General features: G+C 42.9%; 1 protein-coding gene across 7 annotated transcripts in view; it reads right to left on the reverse strand.

Annotated features, from left to right (window-relative positions):
• MAP4K3 (mitogen-activated protein kinase kinase kinase kinase 3) overlaps positions 1 to 18699 on the reverse strand; it is a 292615-nt gene that overhangs the window by 72350 nt on the left and 201566 nt on the right. For 4 of the 7 annotated variants that reach the window (XM_040429605.1, XM_040429602.1, XM_040429601.1 and 1 more), the window contains 3 exons: positions 16225 to 16303; positions 13928 to 13986; positions 13184 to 13246 (listed from right to left, as the gene is read on the reverse strand). In XM_040429605.1, coding sequence (XP_040285539.1) covers positions 13184 to 13246; positions 13928 to 13986; positions 16225 to 16303 — 201 coding nt within the window. The remainder of the gene's footprint in view (positions 1 to 13183; positions 13247 to 13927; positions 13987 to 16224; positions 16304 to 18699) is intronic. The other 3 variants (XM_040429607.1, XM_040429606.1, XM_040429603.1) reach the window with 1 other exon arrangement.

An 18699-nucleotide genomic window follows, 5' to 3' on the forward strand; every position in this document is an offset into this window, starting at 1 on the left:
TGGAATACTGCAGTACTTAGGAGGAAACCGATCAGTAAGAGTAAAAACTGCGCAATATAATTTTTTAAGCTTTTTCATATTTGTTTATACTCTGTGCAGAAAGCATAGATAAAATTGTTGCCAAGTGGAGAACATCAACAAGTACTCTGGCTGCTGTTGATGGATCTTACAAATACATCTGACTATGTGAAGCATCAGAGTATATAAAAGTAGAATGGTCTGAACGTGTAATAGGTCTGATGGGCATTAAAACTCTGCGGTCCGGGTGAATGAGATATTCATGATTCATAAGCTGTGCGGACCTGGATACTTATATAAATAGTCAGAAAATGCAGATATACCACAGAATTGGTAACTGCTGGCTATAGAGGGCACAATTAATTACATGATGGTGGTGGCAATGGGGAAGGGTTAGGGGTGTTTCCAGCAATGTAAAAAAATCACTGTCAATTTGGGTGGTAAGTAAAGGCATTGATATATAATTTTGGACACTAAGTAGTACAGTATCTAATCTTGAAAGGGAAACAGCTACTTACATTAGTACCAGCTCTAGAGCACGGAAGACGCTTTTTGTCAGTAATTTTGATCTTCCCATGCACTAAGTTGACTTAAATTTGCACTTTGTAAATAACTTTTTTTTTTGATTATTTATTTATACAAACATCTTTATTAAAGAATGTAAACATTTTATATAAGTAAGAGCCAACAAAGAACACGACAAGTAAACTAGTAACAATTCTGTCAATCGAGTATAATTATTTTAAAACAATTAACAAAACAAAGTTACAGAAATCAGAGAGAATGTCACGTACATGTATTAACTTCACAGTAACAATGTTTATTATGTACAAAACACATTGACTGATATCAGTAAACCCGATATTAACGTGTACAAAGACAATAGAAGTGACATCATATACATATCTGAGGTTAGGGTACTTTCACACGAGCGTCGCTGGATTACTGCAATCTTTACTCAAACAGATACCATTTGTATTGCAATACCCGATTCGTCTTTACGGTTGTCATCCGGAAAAACGGATCCGGTATTTATCTTTTTCACATTTTTAAAGGTCTGCGCATCCACAACGCTTAGGCATTAAAGGGTTTCTGTCATCAGAAAAATCATTATGTAGCTGGCTGGCATTAGCGATGCCTGTATTACTTATATCTCCCTGCCTACCGCCGATCGCGCTAAATAATGACTTTTATAATATGCAAATGAGCTTCTAGGTGCTAGCGAGGCATTACTGCAGCACCTAGAGGCGCCGTCCTCTCACCATTTGGCATGCCCTTGTAAAGGTGATTGCCATCCTCAGTCTCCTCCGTGCCCCGCAAATCCCGCGCCCTCCATTTTAGTATTAGGCGCAGTGAGTGAAGGATGGCAGCAGGCGAGCGTCCTTCACTCACTGCGCCTAATACTAAAATGGACAGTGCAGGCGCGGGATTTGCGGGGCACAAAGGAGACCAAGGATGTCAATCACCTTTACAAGGGCGTGCCAAATGGTGAGAGGACGGACGGAGCCTCTAGGTGCTGCAGCAACGCCTCACTAGCACCTAGAGGCTCATTTGCATGTTATAAAAGTCATTATTTAGCGCGATCAGCGGCAGGCAAGGAGATATAAGTTATACAGTTATGTTCTGCTGACATTAGCACATCGCTAATGTCAGCCAGCTACATAACGATTTTTCTGATGACAGAAACCCTTTAATGCATTTCAATGTAAAATAATGCCGGATCCGGCATTCCGGCAAGTGTTCTGGAATTTTGGACGGAGAAAATACCGCAGCATGCTGCGGTATTTTCTCCGTCCAAAAACAGTACAGTGACTGAACTGAAGACATCCTGATGCATACTGAACGTATTGCTCTCCATTCAGAATGCATTAGGATAAAACTGATAATTTTTTTTCTGGTATTGAGCCCCTATGACGGAACTCAATACCAGAAAAGAACAATGCTAGTGTGAAAGTACCCTTAGAGAAACACGTGATACAGCCTGGACTTTACAGAGTTGGGACAAAAGACAACGTCATTTTTCTTCTTTTTAGTACAAGTGAAAGAGTCCCCCACATCATTTTAAAACCTCCAATCTAAGTTCAGAAATTACCAATCAATCAATCTAACCCAAGCTATATCTCATATATTTTATTTTTTACTATGCTTTGAATATATAATACATGGAGTAGTGTATACAACACCAGACTTCGTAGTTACATGATACATATGACAGTCATCTATCAGAGCACACGCTGCTTGGTATTCCTAATTCTGCATCTGTGACTGCCACAGAAGTGAATGGGAACTCCAAAGTTACAGACACAGAGTAGCACAACTCTGTCCAATGCATAAGATGAGTATTCCAATCTCGGTCATGAATGCCTGAGATGGGAACACCCCTTGTAATGTAACACAACACATCCTCTTGTCTACAAGTTAAAACACTCAGCAGAATAGAGGAGTAATAGTTGCATGCTTTCACACAAGAATCTATGTGGAATGGATGCAGAAAAGTATGCATGCAAAACAGCATTGGTTAAATACAATAGCTATACGATGCAAATGGTCAGCAAAAACAAGATGGGTGCCACCAGTAGTGGACGCATGCCGGCCAACGCAAAATCGTAATGACTCTTCTGATGTAACTGTATATAAATATATATATATATATATATATATATATATAAAATGTTTGTTTAGCTTGTAGGCGGAGATATTTCCTGACGCACATGTATATATATGTATGCATGTATATATATATATATATATATATATATACACACACACATACACACACACCTTAGGTTATGGAGTCACTTTTCATCACAGACATGTGCTTAACGTATATGTTCTGGCACATACATTACACAGAGGCCATAAGTGTGATGAACAGGGCATAACGTCTAATTTACTGGTATATCATCATTTTTAAATTTTAGGTGAAAATCACCTTTAAATATGCTGTACCACTGTTCATAATAACAACTGGTATGTTCATGGTGTTCAGTGCCCATGGACTGCCGCCTTAGACAACTGCCAGGGTAAATCTTTATATCTCTATAGTGGTCCATGTGGAAACCGTCATGGCTTGGACCAAAGCTGGAGAAAACTCAAGGATGACACCTTCTCTTCTGATGTCGTCAGAGCTATAGATGCAGTAAAGTTAATAAGCAGATTTATGAAAAATCACTCTACAGATGGGCTTCTTGCAGATAGTATTTGCCTCCATACAGGTGCATATGGAGACAAGTGCTGGTGTAGCTGGATGGTTTCATCAAGATTCCTTTAACTTGATAGCAACAGACCTACAATTTATGGGCTCTGCTGAGGGTCCCATGGGGTCACGATCGGGCTATGTCTAGGTTTATCAGATCTTCCCCGACGAGCTGAATTTCAATTTCTAAATGTTCCACAAATGAATCACAAATATCAGTGACCTGCTCTCCTGTAGGTCTCAAACTAGCCTAGATTCCTTGGGGGTCTAATATGTTCATATTAGTTCTTGCTCAGTGGGCAGGAATCACTTCATCAGCGTATGGTGTTTGGCTTCATCCAATACATGGTAGATGCTTGCTATTCTGCACCGGGCCTCTGGCATCAGCACCTGTGCTCAGCATGCCAAGTCCTCCTGGCCATAACAAAGTAAACTGATGTTCAAACCATTATGTCCCAGCTAGGAAAGTGACCTGTTTTTTTTGGGGGAACAAACCCAAATCTGTCTCTTTGAGGCTTTGGCTGTTTGTCACAATTTAATTTACAGAACAGGGATAGGTCAAAATAACAAAGAAAAGTAAGAATTTTGCAAATGTGAGAGGTTGTTCAGCTGCCACCCAGAGAATTACATCTTATGTGACATTCTCATGAACATGACATCTGTCAGTGCTGCTTAAAGTGGCATCAGGGGCTTAGAAGGCACAATGCATCCAGTAGAAATATGAATTTCTGTGGAAGGCAGGATAAGGAGATAAAGTTATTCCCAACAGACAGAAGCAGCAGGGAGGAAGGTGTGATTCTGGCAGGGTATGATAGAATCTGTTATCTCAGTAATGTACACGCTATCTAGAAATGCTCCAAATAGAAAAATACTAAGATTTGACTGTAAATAGCTACACATACTACAGTTTAGGCCCTCTCTAATGTCTGAGGCTGAACCATGCATGAGAATTTTTTCTGTCATATCTTATTTCTTCCCCAGGCGGCATGCATAGATATCAACAGATACACAAATAAATGTGCACATGTGAAAATACTAAATAATTTAATACTGTATTTCCTGCACCATTAAGATGCCCTTTTTCTCCCCAAAAGTGGGGGGAAAATGGCAGTGCGTCTTATGAAGAGAATACTAGTGAGTGCTTCCAATATGGATGCAGTCACTAGTACACAATAGGACTGGGGAGCGGAGAATACAGCGCTCCTTGTACTCACCACTCCCTGGTCTTCTTCAGCCGGCACTGAGCGATATGCTGTGACCTAACATCACACAGCATATGCGCACACTATGACCTGATGCTGTGCGACGTCATGTCCCAGCATGCGGCGCCGGCAGAAGACGACCAGAGAGAGGTGAGTGCAAGAAGAGCGTGCTGGATCTCTGAGTGGCTGGACCGTCAGGAGCCATCTGGGGGTCTGAGGAGGAATGGGGGTCAGATATGGCAATTTTATCTGAGGTCTGATGGGAACAGGATCTGAGTTTGATGAGGAATGGGGGTGTGATTTGGGGGTCTGATCTGAGGCCTGATGAAGACTGGAAGTCGGATTTGGGGGTCTGATGAAGAATGGGAGACTGGTTGGAGGTCTGATGAAAAATATTTTTTCTTATTTTCCTCCTCTAAAATCTATGAGCAAAAATTACAAAATTAAAGAGCTTCCACACACCTTCAATGAGGGTAATAACACGGTTATCGCATATAATATTGCTGACATATGAACACATTTAGGGCTCATTAGAACCCTTATCTAGGAAGCACACAAAAAAGCTGTAACAAATACTTCACAATATAATTAGAAGAAAAAAAATGAAATTAGTGTATAGTGCCAGTGAAATAAATAAGCCCTGCATGTGTTCATATGTCAGCAGTATTATATGCGGTAACCATGTTATTACCCTCACTGAAGGTGTGGCTGTCTCCACTATGGTCGTGCCCTCAAGACTAATCCATCTTTCCTACAGCCTAACTAGTGTAGCATAAAACTGAAGCCTGCTCTCCCTGCATTTATTGGAGGTCTGCTGCCACCAGGAAAAGTAAAATACAGAACGGGCTCAATATACACTCACCTAAAGAATTATTAGGAACACCATACTAATACGGTGTTGGACCCCCTTTTGCCTTCAGAACTGCCTTAATTCTACGTGGCATTGATTCAACAAGGTGCTGATAGCATTCTTTAGAAATGTTGTCCCATATTGATAGGATAGCATCTTGCAGTTGATGGAGATTTGAGGGATGCACATCCAGGGCACGAAGCTTCCGTTCCACCACATCCCAAAGATGCTCTATTGGGTTGAGATCTGGTGACTGTGGGGGCCATTTTAGTACAGTGAACTCATTGTCATGTTCAAGAAACCAATTTGAAATGATTCGAGCTTTGTGACATGGTGCATTATCCTGCTGGAAGTAGCCATCAGAGGATGGATACATGTTCTCATTCTGTTTACGCCAAATTCGGACTCTACCATTTGAATGTCTCAACAGAAATCGAGACTCATCAGACCAGGCAACATTTTTCCAGTCTTCAACAGTCCAATTTTGGTAAGCTCGTGCAAATTGTAGCCTCTTTTTCCTATTTGTAGTGGAGATGAGTGGTACCCGGTGGGGTCTTCTGCTGTTGTAGCCCATCCGCCTCAAGGTTGTGCAAGTTGTGGCTTCACAAATGCTTTGCTGCATACCTCGGTTGTAACGAGTTGTTTTTTCAGTCAACGTTGCTCTTCTATCAGCTTGAATCAGTCGGCCCATTCTCCTCTGACCTCTAGCATCCACAAGGCAGTTTTGCCCACAGGACTGGATGTTTTTCCCTTTTCACACCATTCTTTGTAAACCCTAGAAATGGTTGTGCGTGAAAATCCCAGTAACTGAGCAGATTGTGAAATACTCAGACCGGCCCGTCTGGCACCAACAACCATGCCACGCTCAAAATTGCTTAAATCACCTTTCTTTCCCATTCTGATATTCAGTTTGGAGTTCAGGAGATTGTCTTGACCAGGACCACACCCCTAAATGCATTGAAGCAACTGCCATGTGATTGGTTGACTAGATAATTGCATTAATGAGAAATAGAACAGGTATTCCTAATAATTCTTTTTGGTGAGTGTATATGTGTAACCTGGCTTCCCTAAATTCATTGGAAACCAGTTGGTACCGCAAGATGTTAGATTTAGCGTAGGATCCCATTCAAAAGAGGTCACCTTGCCGTAGTGGATGGGCACAAACGATTTTGATCAGTATGTATTTGCTAAGTAACTCACATTCATGTACATGTGAGTATAGCATTACTAGACTGTGATCATGTGCCAACTTAGTTTTTTTCTTTTACAAGACACAGACCATAGGCATATTAGTTGGTAGAAGAAAGCATCCATTTTGTTTTAATCTGAGACAGTCCCTTGCAAACCATACTACACCATGGTACTATTGCGTCATGGGTAGAAGGTTGCTAACACACCATGATATGTCATGGCACTGGCGTGCAATCATAGTAGATGTGCCCACACCATCCCCAGCAGGTGCTGGCTGTCACTTAGGTTCTGTTCACATCACATTTTTGGCCCACTTTTAACATATACACATAGAGGGGAATTTATCATGAGAGAAATATTTTAAGTCAGTTTAGCTTAAGTCTGCATTAGCATACTTTGTCACATTTATGAAATGTCACAGGTTATTTGATAAATTTGTCTTATCCTTACACCTAACACTTCTGTCTAGAGAAGTTACTCCAGTTTTCCTACTCCACCCTCCTACTTTCAAAAAAAGTCTCAATGATAAACATGGAGTAAAACTCATTAACATACAGTAGCTAACCACACTCATTTTCCCACCCACATTACAAAATAGGAGTGGTGTAAAAACGCAAAGTCCTAAAATTTTTGCTCAAGTAAAAAAAGTCACAAAAGACCCTTTTCCGACTTTTTGAAGCCAGAATTCTGGAGTGAAATGATATATTTGGGCCATAACGTATACATTAAACAGATGCCTTCTATGGACGCCATACAGTAGCATCCGTCATCATAGGATTCCATTGTTTAAAAAAAAAAAAAAAAGAAAAAAAAAGGTATCCGTTAATTTCTCGCTTTTTTTGGGTGGACTCTGCAGGAAGGAAAAACTTAGTGTACTATGCAAGTTAAACATGGGACAAAAACACAATATGAACAACATTCCACTGTAAAAGCCAGGATTGCAATTAAAGGGGTTGTGCAGGAGATTTATATTGATGACCTATCCTCTGTACAGGTCATCGGGGGTCCAACACCCCGGTCGATCAGCTCTTTGAAGAGGAGGTGGTGCTCTATGTGAGTGCTGCTCTCACGGCTGTGTCTCAGTCTCTGTGTCGTTTGCCGTGACATATGTCTCACTAACGCCACTCCATTTGTTCTCATTTTCTGTGTTGCCTTCGGAAGAGGGTGTCAGCATGTTTCGCCTGCTGTTTTCTGGTGTGCAGGCTTGTCCTCCGGAGTGAGGGTGAAAGGTGAGATGCTGTTAACAGTGCAGTTCTCTGTGACTGTGGTTGCAGTTTAGGTGTGAACCGTTACTTGTGTTTGTGTCTCCCCTCGTCTATTTCTCAGTGGTTCTGTCGCTTGTGCCGTGGCTGCATTCTTTGTTGTACTGGCTTTGGTGTTTGCTGGTTGGGGATGCTTGCTGGCAGCGACCTGGTGCGAACTTGGTCTGAGTTTGGACGCAGTATTTATTGCGGTCTCTCCTGGTTGTTTGGTGGCTGGCTGCCTGCTTCCTAGTTATTGGTTTAGGCGTGCTGGCGGCAGATTTGGGTGACTTGCTTGCGCTTACGCTGATCTTTTAGTCCCCCCCCCCCCTTTGTTTTGGGTGTTCCACCTAGTTTCCCCGTTTCAGATTGGGAGGGCTTTGAGGGGGAGGAGTGTCACGGCTGCTTGCCGTGCATGCTGGTTGCCAGGGGCAACGTGTTGTGTTGCAGCATGTGTGTATTCTGCCCCTCCTGGTTCCTTCCCTGTCTGGTGCTTGTGGGGTTAACTATCTGGCTGGGTGTGGTCACTAGTAGTGTTGAGCGAACTTCTGTTTTAAGTTCGGCTTCCGGTTAGCGGAGAATCCCGATATGGATTCCAAATTCCGTTGTGGTCCGTGGTAGCGGAATCAATAATGGCCGATTATTGATTCCACTACCACGGACCACAACGGAATTCGGAATCCATATCGGGATTCTCCGCTAACCGGAAGCCGAACTTTAGACGCCGAACCTAAAACAGAAGTTCGCTCAACACTAGTCACTAGGTGCTTTATTGCCTGTGGCTTGTAGGCTGGAGTTAGTTGTCCTCCAGCCCCTGTTGGTGCTGGAGCTATGCGCTCCTGTTCTGGGTGTTCCATCTGCCCAGTCTTTGAGGGCCTCCAAGTGAGACATCAATGTCTTCTCGATATCACCTTCCCTACCTATCCTTTATCTATGTTTGGTGTGGTATGTTTTGGTTGGTGTTGTATGTCTAGTTGTTGTGGTCTGTCTATGGTGTGTTTAGTCCTGCATGGATGCTAGACATTTTCCCTGTCTGTGCCTTCGGTGAGAGGGCTCCTGGGTTCCCCAGAGGGGGAACAACAAGTTAGTAAGCAGCTCTGCCTGGGGCCGTCATGCACCCTGTCCACATGGGGGCTAAGGCAGTTACTGGTTTGTTGGATCCTGTGTTGGTTGTTTTGTGCTGCGTCCTGTTCGGTGTTCGGGTTCCAGTACAGATGCATGGGTTCCAGTCGTTGTTGCTGCTGCGGCAGGTAAGTGCTTGTTGTTTTGGGCTTTTACCTGCTGATCCAGTGGCTGTTCTCTGTCTTTCCCTTTCCTTGCATCTAGGCCGATGGAGACTCCTGTTGATCTGTGTCTAGGAAGATCAGGTCGTCTCAGCCCTGTCTCTATTCCAGGGATTTTCAGGACGACTTAGGGTCCGAGGTTCCTATGTATGAGCCCTCCTACCATCTGGGTTTGCTCATACGGTTAGGAGTCAGGGCGAGGATTAGGGATACTCTAGGAGGTTCCTTGCTCCCTGTCCTCGGTGTCCTGGCCTAGTTGCTGTTCCCGCTTCCCATCTGTTCGGTGGGGAATTTCCCCGTACTCCCCACCATGACAGCTGCTTCCGCTTCATAACACTACCAATCGTCTCCCTTGGAGTGGCAGCGTAGTGTAATTACAAGTACTCGCTCTATTCAAGTGAATGGATCAGGTACTCGCAATTACACACGCTTCCGAGATGACGGGGCAGTGTAGTGAGGAGAAAGTAGAGCTCCCATGGAGCACCACCTCCTCTTCAAACTGCTGATTGGCAGGGGTGTCACACCCCCTTTGATCTAATATCCATGACCTATCCAAAGGATAGGTCATCAATAAAAGAAAAAACTGCACAACCCCTTTAATTGCAATCCTGGCTGCTATAATGAAATGTTTGCTTCACTGTGAAGTCCTCTATGCATTGAGCAGCTTCACAGCCCCACCCACTGATGACTGACAGCTGTAGCATCCAACCAGCAGACCACTATAGCTGTGGCTTAGAACGGAGAGGAGGGGCTGTGAAGCGGCCCAATGCATAGAGCACTTCCCAGTGAAGCTCCACCTCCAGTGCACTTGCGGGAGCAGAAGATGTTAGACTAAGGGGGAGATTTATCAAAACTGGTGTAAAGGAAAACTGGCTTAGTTGCCCGTAGCAATCAATTAGATTCCACTTTTCATAACTCCTTTGGAAAATGAAAGATGGATTCTGATTGGTTGCCATGGGCAACTAAGCCAGTTTTCCATTACACCAGTTTTGATAAATCTCCCCCTAAATGTTCATATTCACACTACGCCTGAGAATAAAAGCTCCACAGTAGGTATCTTTGCCCTGAGCTCTCAAACCCCTATCCAGTGCTTTCAGAAGTTAAGGATAGTCAAAACTTCTGAAATACTCCCTTTAAATACAAGGCTCCTTCCATTCTTCTAATTTGCTTGTGCTGTAAGGTTTCCTTTTAAATATTTTTGGAGTCACTTGCAATTTGCACAACACAGACATACTGACTCACACTAGTCTTCCTGTCTAAAAATGGGCCAATATCAGAAGGGGCAGTGAGACTGTAGAGATGAGCGAACCTTTTAAGATTCGGTTCGTTTCAGATTTGGGCAATTTTTGAAAAAATTCTGTTTGGACATGACTCGATTGTGAGAGAGATAAAGTAACAGAGAGAGAGAAATGTAAGATGTACTAATTTTAAAGAGACCCAGGGGACCATTGACTGGCTTACAATACACCTTATGCATACTTGGCGCCCTCCATAAGGGTACTTTTACACTAGTGGTTTTCTTTTCCGGCTAAGGGCTCTTTCACACCTGCGTTCTTTTCTTCCGGCATAGAGTTCCGTCGTCGGGGCTCTATGCCGGAAGAATCCTGATCAGGATTATCCTAATGCATTCTGAATGGAGAGAAATCCGTTCAGGATGCATCAGGATGTCTTCAGTTCCGGAACGGAACGTTTTTTGGCCGGAGAAAATACCGCAGCATACTGCGCTTTTTGCTCCGGCCAAAAGTCCGGAACACTTGCCGCAAGGCCGGATCCGGAATTAATGCCCATTGAAAGGCATTGATCCGGATCCGGCCTTAAGCTAAACGTCGTTTCGGCGCATTGCCGGAGCCGACATTTAGCTTTTTCTGAATGGTTACCATGGCTGCTGAACGCTAAAGTCCTGGCAGCCATGGTAAAGTGTAGTGGGGAGCGGGGGAGCAGTGTACTTACCGTCCGTGCGGCTCCCCGGGCGCTCCAGAGTGACGTCAGGGCGCCCCAAGCGCATGGATCACATGATCGCATGGATCACGTCATCCATGCGCATGGGGCGCTCTGACGTCATTCTGGAGCGCCCCGGGAGCCGCACGGACTGTAAGTACACTGCTCCCCCGCTCCCCGCTCCTACTATGGCAACCAGGACTTTAATAGCGTCCTGGGTGCCATAGTAACACTGAAAGCATTTGGAAGACGGTTCCGTCTTCAAATGCTTTCAGTACACTTGCGTTTTTCCGGATCCGGCGGGCACCTCCGGCAACGGAAGTGCACGCCGGATCCCAACAATGTGTGAAAGAGGCCATAGAGTTCCATCCTAGGGGCTCAATACCGGAAAAGAACTGATCAGGTATATCCCCATGCATTCTGAATGGAGAGCAATCCGTTCAGGATGCATCAGGATGTCTTCAGTTCAGTCTTTTTGACTGATCAGGACAGAGATAAAACTGCAGCATGCTACGGATTTATCTCCGGCCAAAAAAACTGAACACTTGCCTAAATGCCGGGCATTTTTTTCCATAGGAATGTATTAGTGCTGAATCCGGCATTCAAAATACTGGCATGCCGGATCTGTCCTTCCGGTCTGCACATGCGCAGACCGAAAAAAATTTGAAAAAAATAAATGCCCAATCCGTTTTTCGGATGACACCTGAAAGACGGATCCGGCATTTCAATGCATTTTTAAGACGGATCAGGATCCTGATCAGTCTTACAAATGCCATCAGTTGGCATAAAGTTTGATGGATCCGGCGACGGAACTGCTTGCCGGATCACTCTGCTGCAAGTGTGAAAGTACCCTAAGAAGAAATAGCACCCCTACCAAGGCCTCTCAGGCAGCCAAAAAAAGTTTCTTTGCTCAGCTCTGTAAAGGGTAGTTACCCAGAAAGAGCCGGATTCCTGGTATGAAACATTCTGTTTTCCCTTTCTTTTGGGGGAAGAGAATAGCTTGCATGTTTCTTTTCCAGAGAAGGATTATATCGGGCAACAAGCACAGCAAGAGATAAAAAAAAAATTATCTTATTAAGAAAAAGCACTAATTGAACTGTAAGAGGCTACCACTAAAAACTTAGTGGAAAAAAGGGGGGAAATTGATCTATGAAACACAAGGAGGTATGTATACATATAGATACTAGAGAGAAGCAAATCAATCCTATCAATTTGGAATTTAGATCTCTCTCTCTAAGTAGATGCAGTCATCATCTAATTGAAGGCCGAGGCTACAATGAAAAAGGTAAGAAATAGAATGTGGACAACCTAAGGGATAGAACACCTAAGGGGGCATTTATCATTTGCAGTTGTTTTTGTGTCTGTCTTTGCTTTCTGTGCCTGCTCCAAATTTATGAAATGGTGCGCCTTAATAATATATTTGGCATGCGTGCAAGGTGGTTTGAAAGTACACCAGGGGGTTATCTGGCGTAGGTTGTGACTTTTGGTATAATCAGGTCTAATCTCACTTTCAGCTCTTACATTACAATATTAGCACCTGGCAGTGTAGAGCATGATCAGTAGATGTCCGTGCTGTAATTTTTTTTCAGATGCGCTGCTGTGCCCCCTGTTCTCTTTTGCAGCCCTGTTTGCTAATTAATAGCATAAGTACAGGGAGGAGGAGACGGGCATGTTTCTCAAGGGGCGCCTTCTTCTCCCTGGCTGTGAGCTGCCCAATCGCAGCGGAGCACGTCACAGCCAGGGAGAAAAAAGCTAGCCGATCTGAAAAAAAAAAAAATGACTGCACGGACATCTACTGATCTAGCCCCTACACTACTACTAATATTATGTCAGGACCAGCGAAAGGTCCTCTTTAAACACAGACCACATCGAAAAATGGTGATGAACATCAAATGTCACAAGAATTGACCAAATGCCCCCTTCTCCGTTTTTTTTTTATCTAACTTCCCTCTACTGTTACATGGCCATTCTAGTGAATAATCTGTCAGAAAACCTTCAGCCCTATCACATGTTAATATCTGGAATGTAAACTCTCTTTTATTTTTTTATTTTTTTATATCTGGACTTGGAAGGATATGAGGGCATCTAATACATTCTTTAGCCCATGTGTTAAACGAATCATGATAAACACCACAAGACTTAAGAACACCCTGTACTGTGCAGAATTATGGCTTGAAAGGAACAACAGGAGAACAACATAAAACTAGTCTGAAAGCCAATAAAAGTAGACACAAAGGTAAAGTTGACAAAGAAAAAGAATATACCAGATTAGATCTTGCAGTGTAGTATATTTCTTCTGCACTGTCCAAAAAATCGTCCCTGTCGAGCTGTTTAGCAGACAGATACCCAAGTTATTTACAGTGATTGGAAGCAGCACATATACAAGAGGGAATATCACTTGCAGGTTCGAAAAAAATATATATATCTCAGAAGCAAGCGTCTGGCCAGGTAACAGCACAACACTCACACCGGGCATGCTACTCTACTGCTCAGGTATCATAGAAGGTGGTCACTGTATTCTGTTAGTGGCAAACGCAAACAGAAGTGGTAGTAGAAGAAACTGCAGATATCCGTCTCTTCAGCTGGACCGCTAGGATATCACGGAAAGACGAATAAATCATATCACTGTAGCATTCTTCAAACTGGACTAGAAAAAGTTAGTAAAACCACCAAAAAAAGCATTAGTAAAAAAAAAGATGCAGTCTGTCTGACCTTCCTCTTAAATCATTTGCCACATGCAGGATCTTTTGAGAGAACAAAGAAGGGAAAAAAGCAGAGGCTAAATAAGAGCAGAAAGAAGATTTTATAACCATAGAGAAGACAACTCTGCATGGGGCCCTTCCATACAACAGCAAACCACAGCCGCACTGCGTCCTGGCTACCTACTACAGCCGCAACATACAGCGTGAAGAGTCCTTGACATCAGTCACTGTGGCGTTACCGTACAAGTCAGTAATGGGGAGTCTTAACATTAGGATAGGTCAACTTACGTCCCCCAAACTACTCACCAAATCATGATGTGGCTCCGTCTCCTTCCTCATTGGTGGATCAAACTTTACTTGGCCAACTGCAATAAGAAAAAAATAATATTTTCATTCACCGTTTTATTAGCTTTTATTTTATTACTAGCAGTTTTCTTTCTACACTTTAGATATTTTATAACATACACAGGAAAGAATAATCTGGACTACTGTAACACATTTAAGGATAACTTCAGTCTGAGCATATACATGTTTTAAGAGTGTGATCACATTTACAAGGCCTGGCCCTGTCAAAGTGGAGCGTGGACGGCAGTTGCAGAGAAAGCAGAGCCTCTAGGTGCAATGGTAACGCCTCCGTTGCTCCTACAGGCTCATAAGCAAGGCTGGCACATATGAACATGGGACCCCATACAGCTGCGAAGTGCACATGGAACAGGCCAGCCAGTTTCATAAGTCCAAATCTGCTGACAGATGCCCTTTAATGGCCGTTTGGCCAAAATAGCTTGTTTGTGGGACAGCAACTCCGCCATACAAACGCACACTCGGCCAAGCCACAGGTCCCAGCCCTTCCAATGCATCAAAATAACAGCCGTCCTAGCAAGTTACTAGACTTGAGATCAGGTGGGAATTTGAGTCTGTAATATGGACACCAAAATGTGGCCGCGTTACGGGCATCTCTCATATCTATCTGTCTCTATATCTATGTATATTTATATAGAAGTCAGACAGTCCACTGGCTGACCACAGGGTTTCTACCACACTGTGGAGCCACTAGAGAATTTATAGTATATGCTATGTGTTGCATATGTAAAAAATTGGCTGTGGTGCTGCACTGCTGGAGGATTTTCAGGGCAATATTACTGATTTTGTTATTTAAGCAGATCCTTTTTCTTATCCAACATTTTTAAGTTCTGGCTGACCGATGTATTTACTCACACACGTCATATTATTTTTCGCCTATTTACTAAGTAAAGTAATTCTGCAAAGAACACTGAAATTTCTCCTTAGCAATATAAAAAACATATTATAAAAAAATAAATAAAAAAAAAATGATTGGCGGCCATCCGACTCCTGGGACCCCCGACGATCAGCTGTATGAAGAGACTGCAGAACTCTAAGGCTACTTTCACACTTGCAGCAGAGTGATCAGGCAATCTGTATGCAAACGGACAGCATTTGTAGACGGATCCGTCTTACAAATGCATTGCAAGAACGGATCAGTCTCTCCAGATGTCATCCGAAGAAAAAGATCTGTTATATATATATATATATTTTTTTTACATTTTTACCGGATCCGGCACTGCGGTATTTTTAATGCCGGATCCGGCACTATTACATTACAATGTAAATGAATGCCGAATCCGGCATTCTGGCAACTGATCCAGAATTTTGGACGGAGGTAATAAAACGCCGTTGAGTGACTGAACTGACGACATCCTGATGCATCCTGAATGGATTTCTCTCCATTCAGAATGCATGGGGATAAAACTGATCAGTTCTTTTCCGGTATTGAGTCCCTAGGACGGAACTCAGAGCCGGAAAAGAATAACGCTAGTGTGAAAGTACCGTATGAGCTCTTAGGTCATTTCACAGGATCAGAAACGCAGCTGCTTTCTTTCAGGCACAGAACCACATTGTCCATGGGTTGGGTACAGTATTGCAGCTCTGCTCCATTGACGTGAATAGGGCTGAGCTACACCACCACAGACAACCTCGGATCACTGCTTTTAGATAAAGGAAGCCATGTTTTTCTAATCCTGCACAACCCTTAAAGTTTATTGGGTGCTAATTACTTCCTACATGGATGCTGGGTAACGTTTGTTTGTCTTTCGATAAGTGAAGTGATCATTTAAAAATGGTAGTTACTCGGGTCATCTTAGATGGCTTACTTAAGAAATCAGGATAAATACTTTTTAATGGAACTGCAAATATATATCCTTATCTGTTAAGAAATATCAAGAAATATCTGAACAAACATGATGGATTTTTGCAGAACTCATAAATTAGATAGGCTGGAGAGTATGAACACCTGAGGAAGTCATGCAGTCATCCAGGCAAAGTTAATTTTCAATGACAGGCAGAGTAGGCTGGAGACATATTGTGGCCCTTGGGCCACGGGGTAAACCTATACGTAGGAGCTTGTAAATCCTACAAATATAAATTGTATCTCCAGGCAGAATTCTCTACTTTTTATTTAACAAAGATATATAATCTAGATAGAAAGGGATGTCGACAGTAGGTGATAGGCCTACAAAATATGAGAAACCATCAAAATGTGAGGGAAGCATTGGAAAAGTTTACATCGAGAGGCGGCAAACCCTTACAATTGATTTCTGAACGTGTCTTCTCCTCTCGAACGCTCCGACTTGTTGAGTGAATCCTATGAGGAACAACAACAGGAGGCTGAAAGACAATAAAAACGAACAATGAGTAAAAATGACTATAATACTAAAAATGACTAATTAAGTCTGTACATATCACACAAATGAAACACCATGCAAACACTCGCTGTCAAGGGTTTGACCTCAACTTCCTAATTTGAACCTATTGCCATATTCGAGTAAAAAGCACCAATTTACAAAAACATTATGACAGGCTAAAAAGTATCACTCTTCAGCCATCTCAAAGTGGATGTTCCTTTAAAAATATTGCTCATAGGTCAATCCAGCCAATAATTATAAAGTTTTTAGTATTTACATTTATTTAAACAAATGATTATATTTTCAGAAGCTGGTATAGCGCCACCTGCTGTTTCTACTAAACAGCTTTTCTGTGTCCTTCACACAAGCTCAGGCTTGCCTCTCTCCCTGCTCATTTTGGGTACTTAAGAAAACCCTGGTGTGGTGAGCCAGCTGCTTCTGAAGCTCCAGCGTCTTCCCTGCTTCTCCGAGGAGATTCTGAGCAAGTGTTAAGAGAATAATACAGAGTAAGGCCAGACACACACACGAGCGAGTTCAATGCAGAAACTCGCTGCGTGTGGCAGTGTGAGTGCCCGTTTTCAACTCTTCATCCTCAGACAGGATTGCACAGCATTATAATGATTTATAATGCTGTGTGTCCCTGTGAGACCTGGAATTTATAGGATTACACTAACATAATGCTGTCGGTGTAATACAAAAGATTCCAGAATAAAAAAATAATAATCTGTAATCAGAAAATAAAATCAGATTAGGGGAAAAAAAAGGATATATGTTGCTAACTGGGTTTAACTTGCAGATATAAAATTTTTGGTGACACATTTTCTTTAAATGAATTACAAGTTACGGAAAATCTTTCATCACCAAAACTTTGCTCAGTCCGACATCTAAATTCAATAACAATGAGAAAAAAGAAGTCTAGTCTAGTCAGGGAGGAAGTTATTAATGATTTAAAGGCTTTGGCCTGAACCTGGACACCATGAATGAGTGGAGCATCAAAGCTTTTTTATGCTCCGATGCTCCCTCTTGCCCTGCGGGCTGTTTGTTTACTTTTGGACACTGCTAGGCAAAGGCATCCACCTATCGGTGATCCCGGTGTGATGTCACCCGCTCTGATGGGCGGTCTTTAGCGCTGCCCTAGTCTGTAAAAACAGGCTAGGGCAGTGCTAAAGACCGCCCATTAGTGCAGGTGACGTCACCGGGCTCCCTGCTAGGCTGAGGCCTCTGCTTTGCTTAACCACGGAGAGCCGGGTACGTCACCAGATCTCAAGAGGATTCTGTTGCCCTGCTCTGAATTGTGGGGGAGCATTGGAGTGTGAAAAGCTCCAATGCTGCACTTATTCATGGTGAATGAGTGCAGATCGGGTTGTGTCCAGTTTTATGTCCATTGGTGGATGCGTCTTTTAAACTGCTGCCTTCCATTTTTTTCCGTAACCTCCTGATTAAGAAACACATGCGTCGAGGTGCTGGGGCATTGATACCAGAGTTCAGGGTGAATACTCTGATATACTACATGCTTTACACCTAAATTATGTGTGACTCGTATTCACACGACTGCATTTATGGGTCCGCATCCGTTCTACAATTTTGTTGAATGGATGCGGACCCATTCATTTCAATGGGGCCGCAAAAGATGGGGATAGCACACCATGTGCAGTCTGCATCCATACTTCTGCTCCATGGCCCTGCAAAAAAGATAGAACATGTCTTATTTTTAGGCATTTCTATCATAGGACTGGCCATGGATCCGCAATTTGCAGACCATAAAAAAAAAAAAACAAACAATGGTCTGAATGGAGGACTTAGGCTGGGTTCACACCTGAGCGTTTTACAGCGCGTTCCTACGCGCTGTAAAACGCTCAACAGGCAAAAACCAATGTTTCCCTATGGGCATGGTTCTCACCTGAGCGTTTTACAGCGCGTACGAACGCGCTGTAAAACGCCGTACGCCCCAAGAAGTACAGGAGCTTCTTTGGGGCGTATTGTAGCGCGTATTGTGGCAGTTTTTCATTGGATTAATCACACAAACGCCTGTAAAAAGCGCTTATCGGATACGCTCAGGTGTGAACCCAGCCTTACTGGTAGAGCACTTGTATTTGATGGAGGAACTGCAGTTGGAGGTTATGTTCTTTATGGATGACTGCGGGCAATGTTTAATGGTGGATCCATTGTCTGCCTGTTTTTAACAAGCATGATTTACTAAACCTGGATTATTTTATGGGAATCTGAATGCTTTATTTAGTTATTCGTATAGGACATATTTCCAGTTTTACGGGGTTAAAATGTAAGAAACATTTGCTTAAGAACCGATTTGCACAAGCATTTGGAAATCTTTGCCGTTCTACTCCATGATTTCCACCTTTCTTTAAAAAAACAGTAAGC

This window comes from Bufo bufo, chromosome 4 (genome assembly GCF_905171765.1).
Source record: "Bufo bufo chromosome 4, aBufBuf1.1, whole genome shotgun sequence".
NCBI lineage: Eukaryota > Metazoa > Chordata > Amphibia > Anura > Bufonidae > Bufo > Bufo bufo.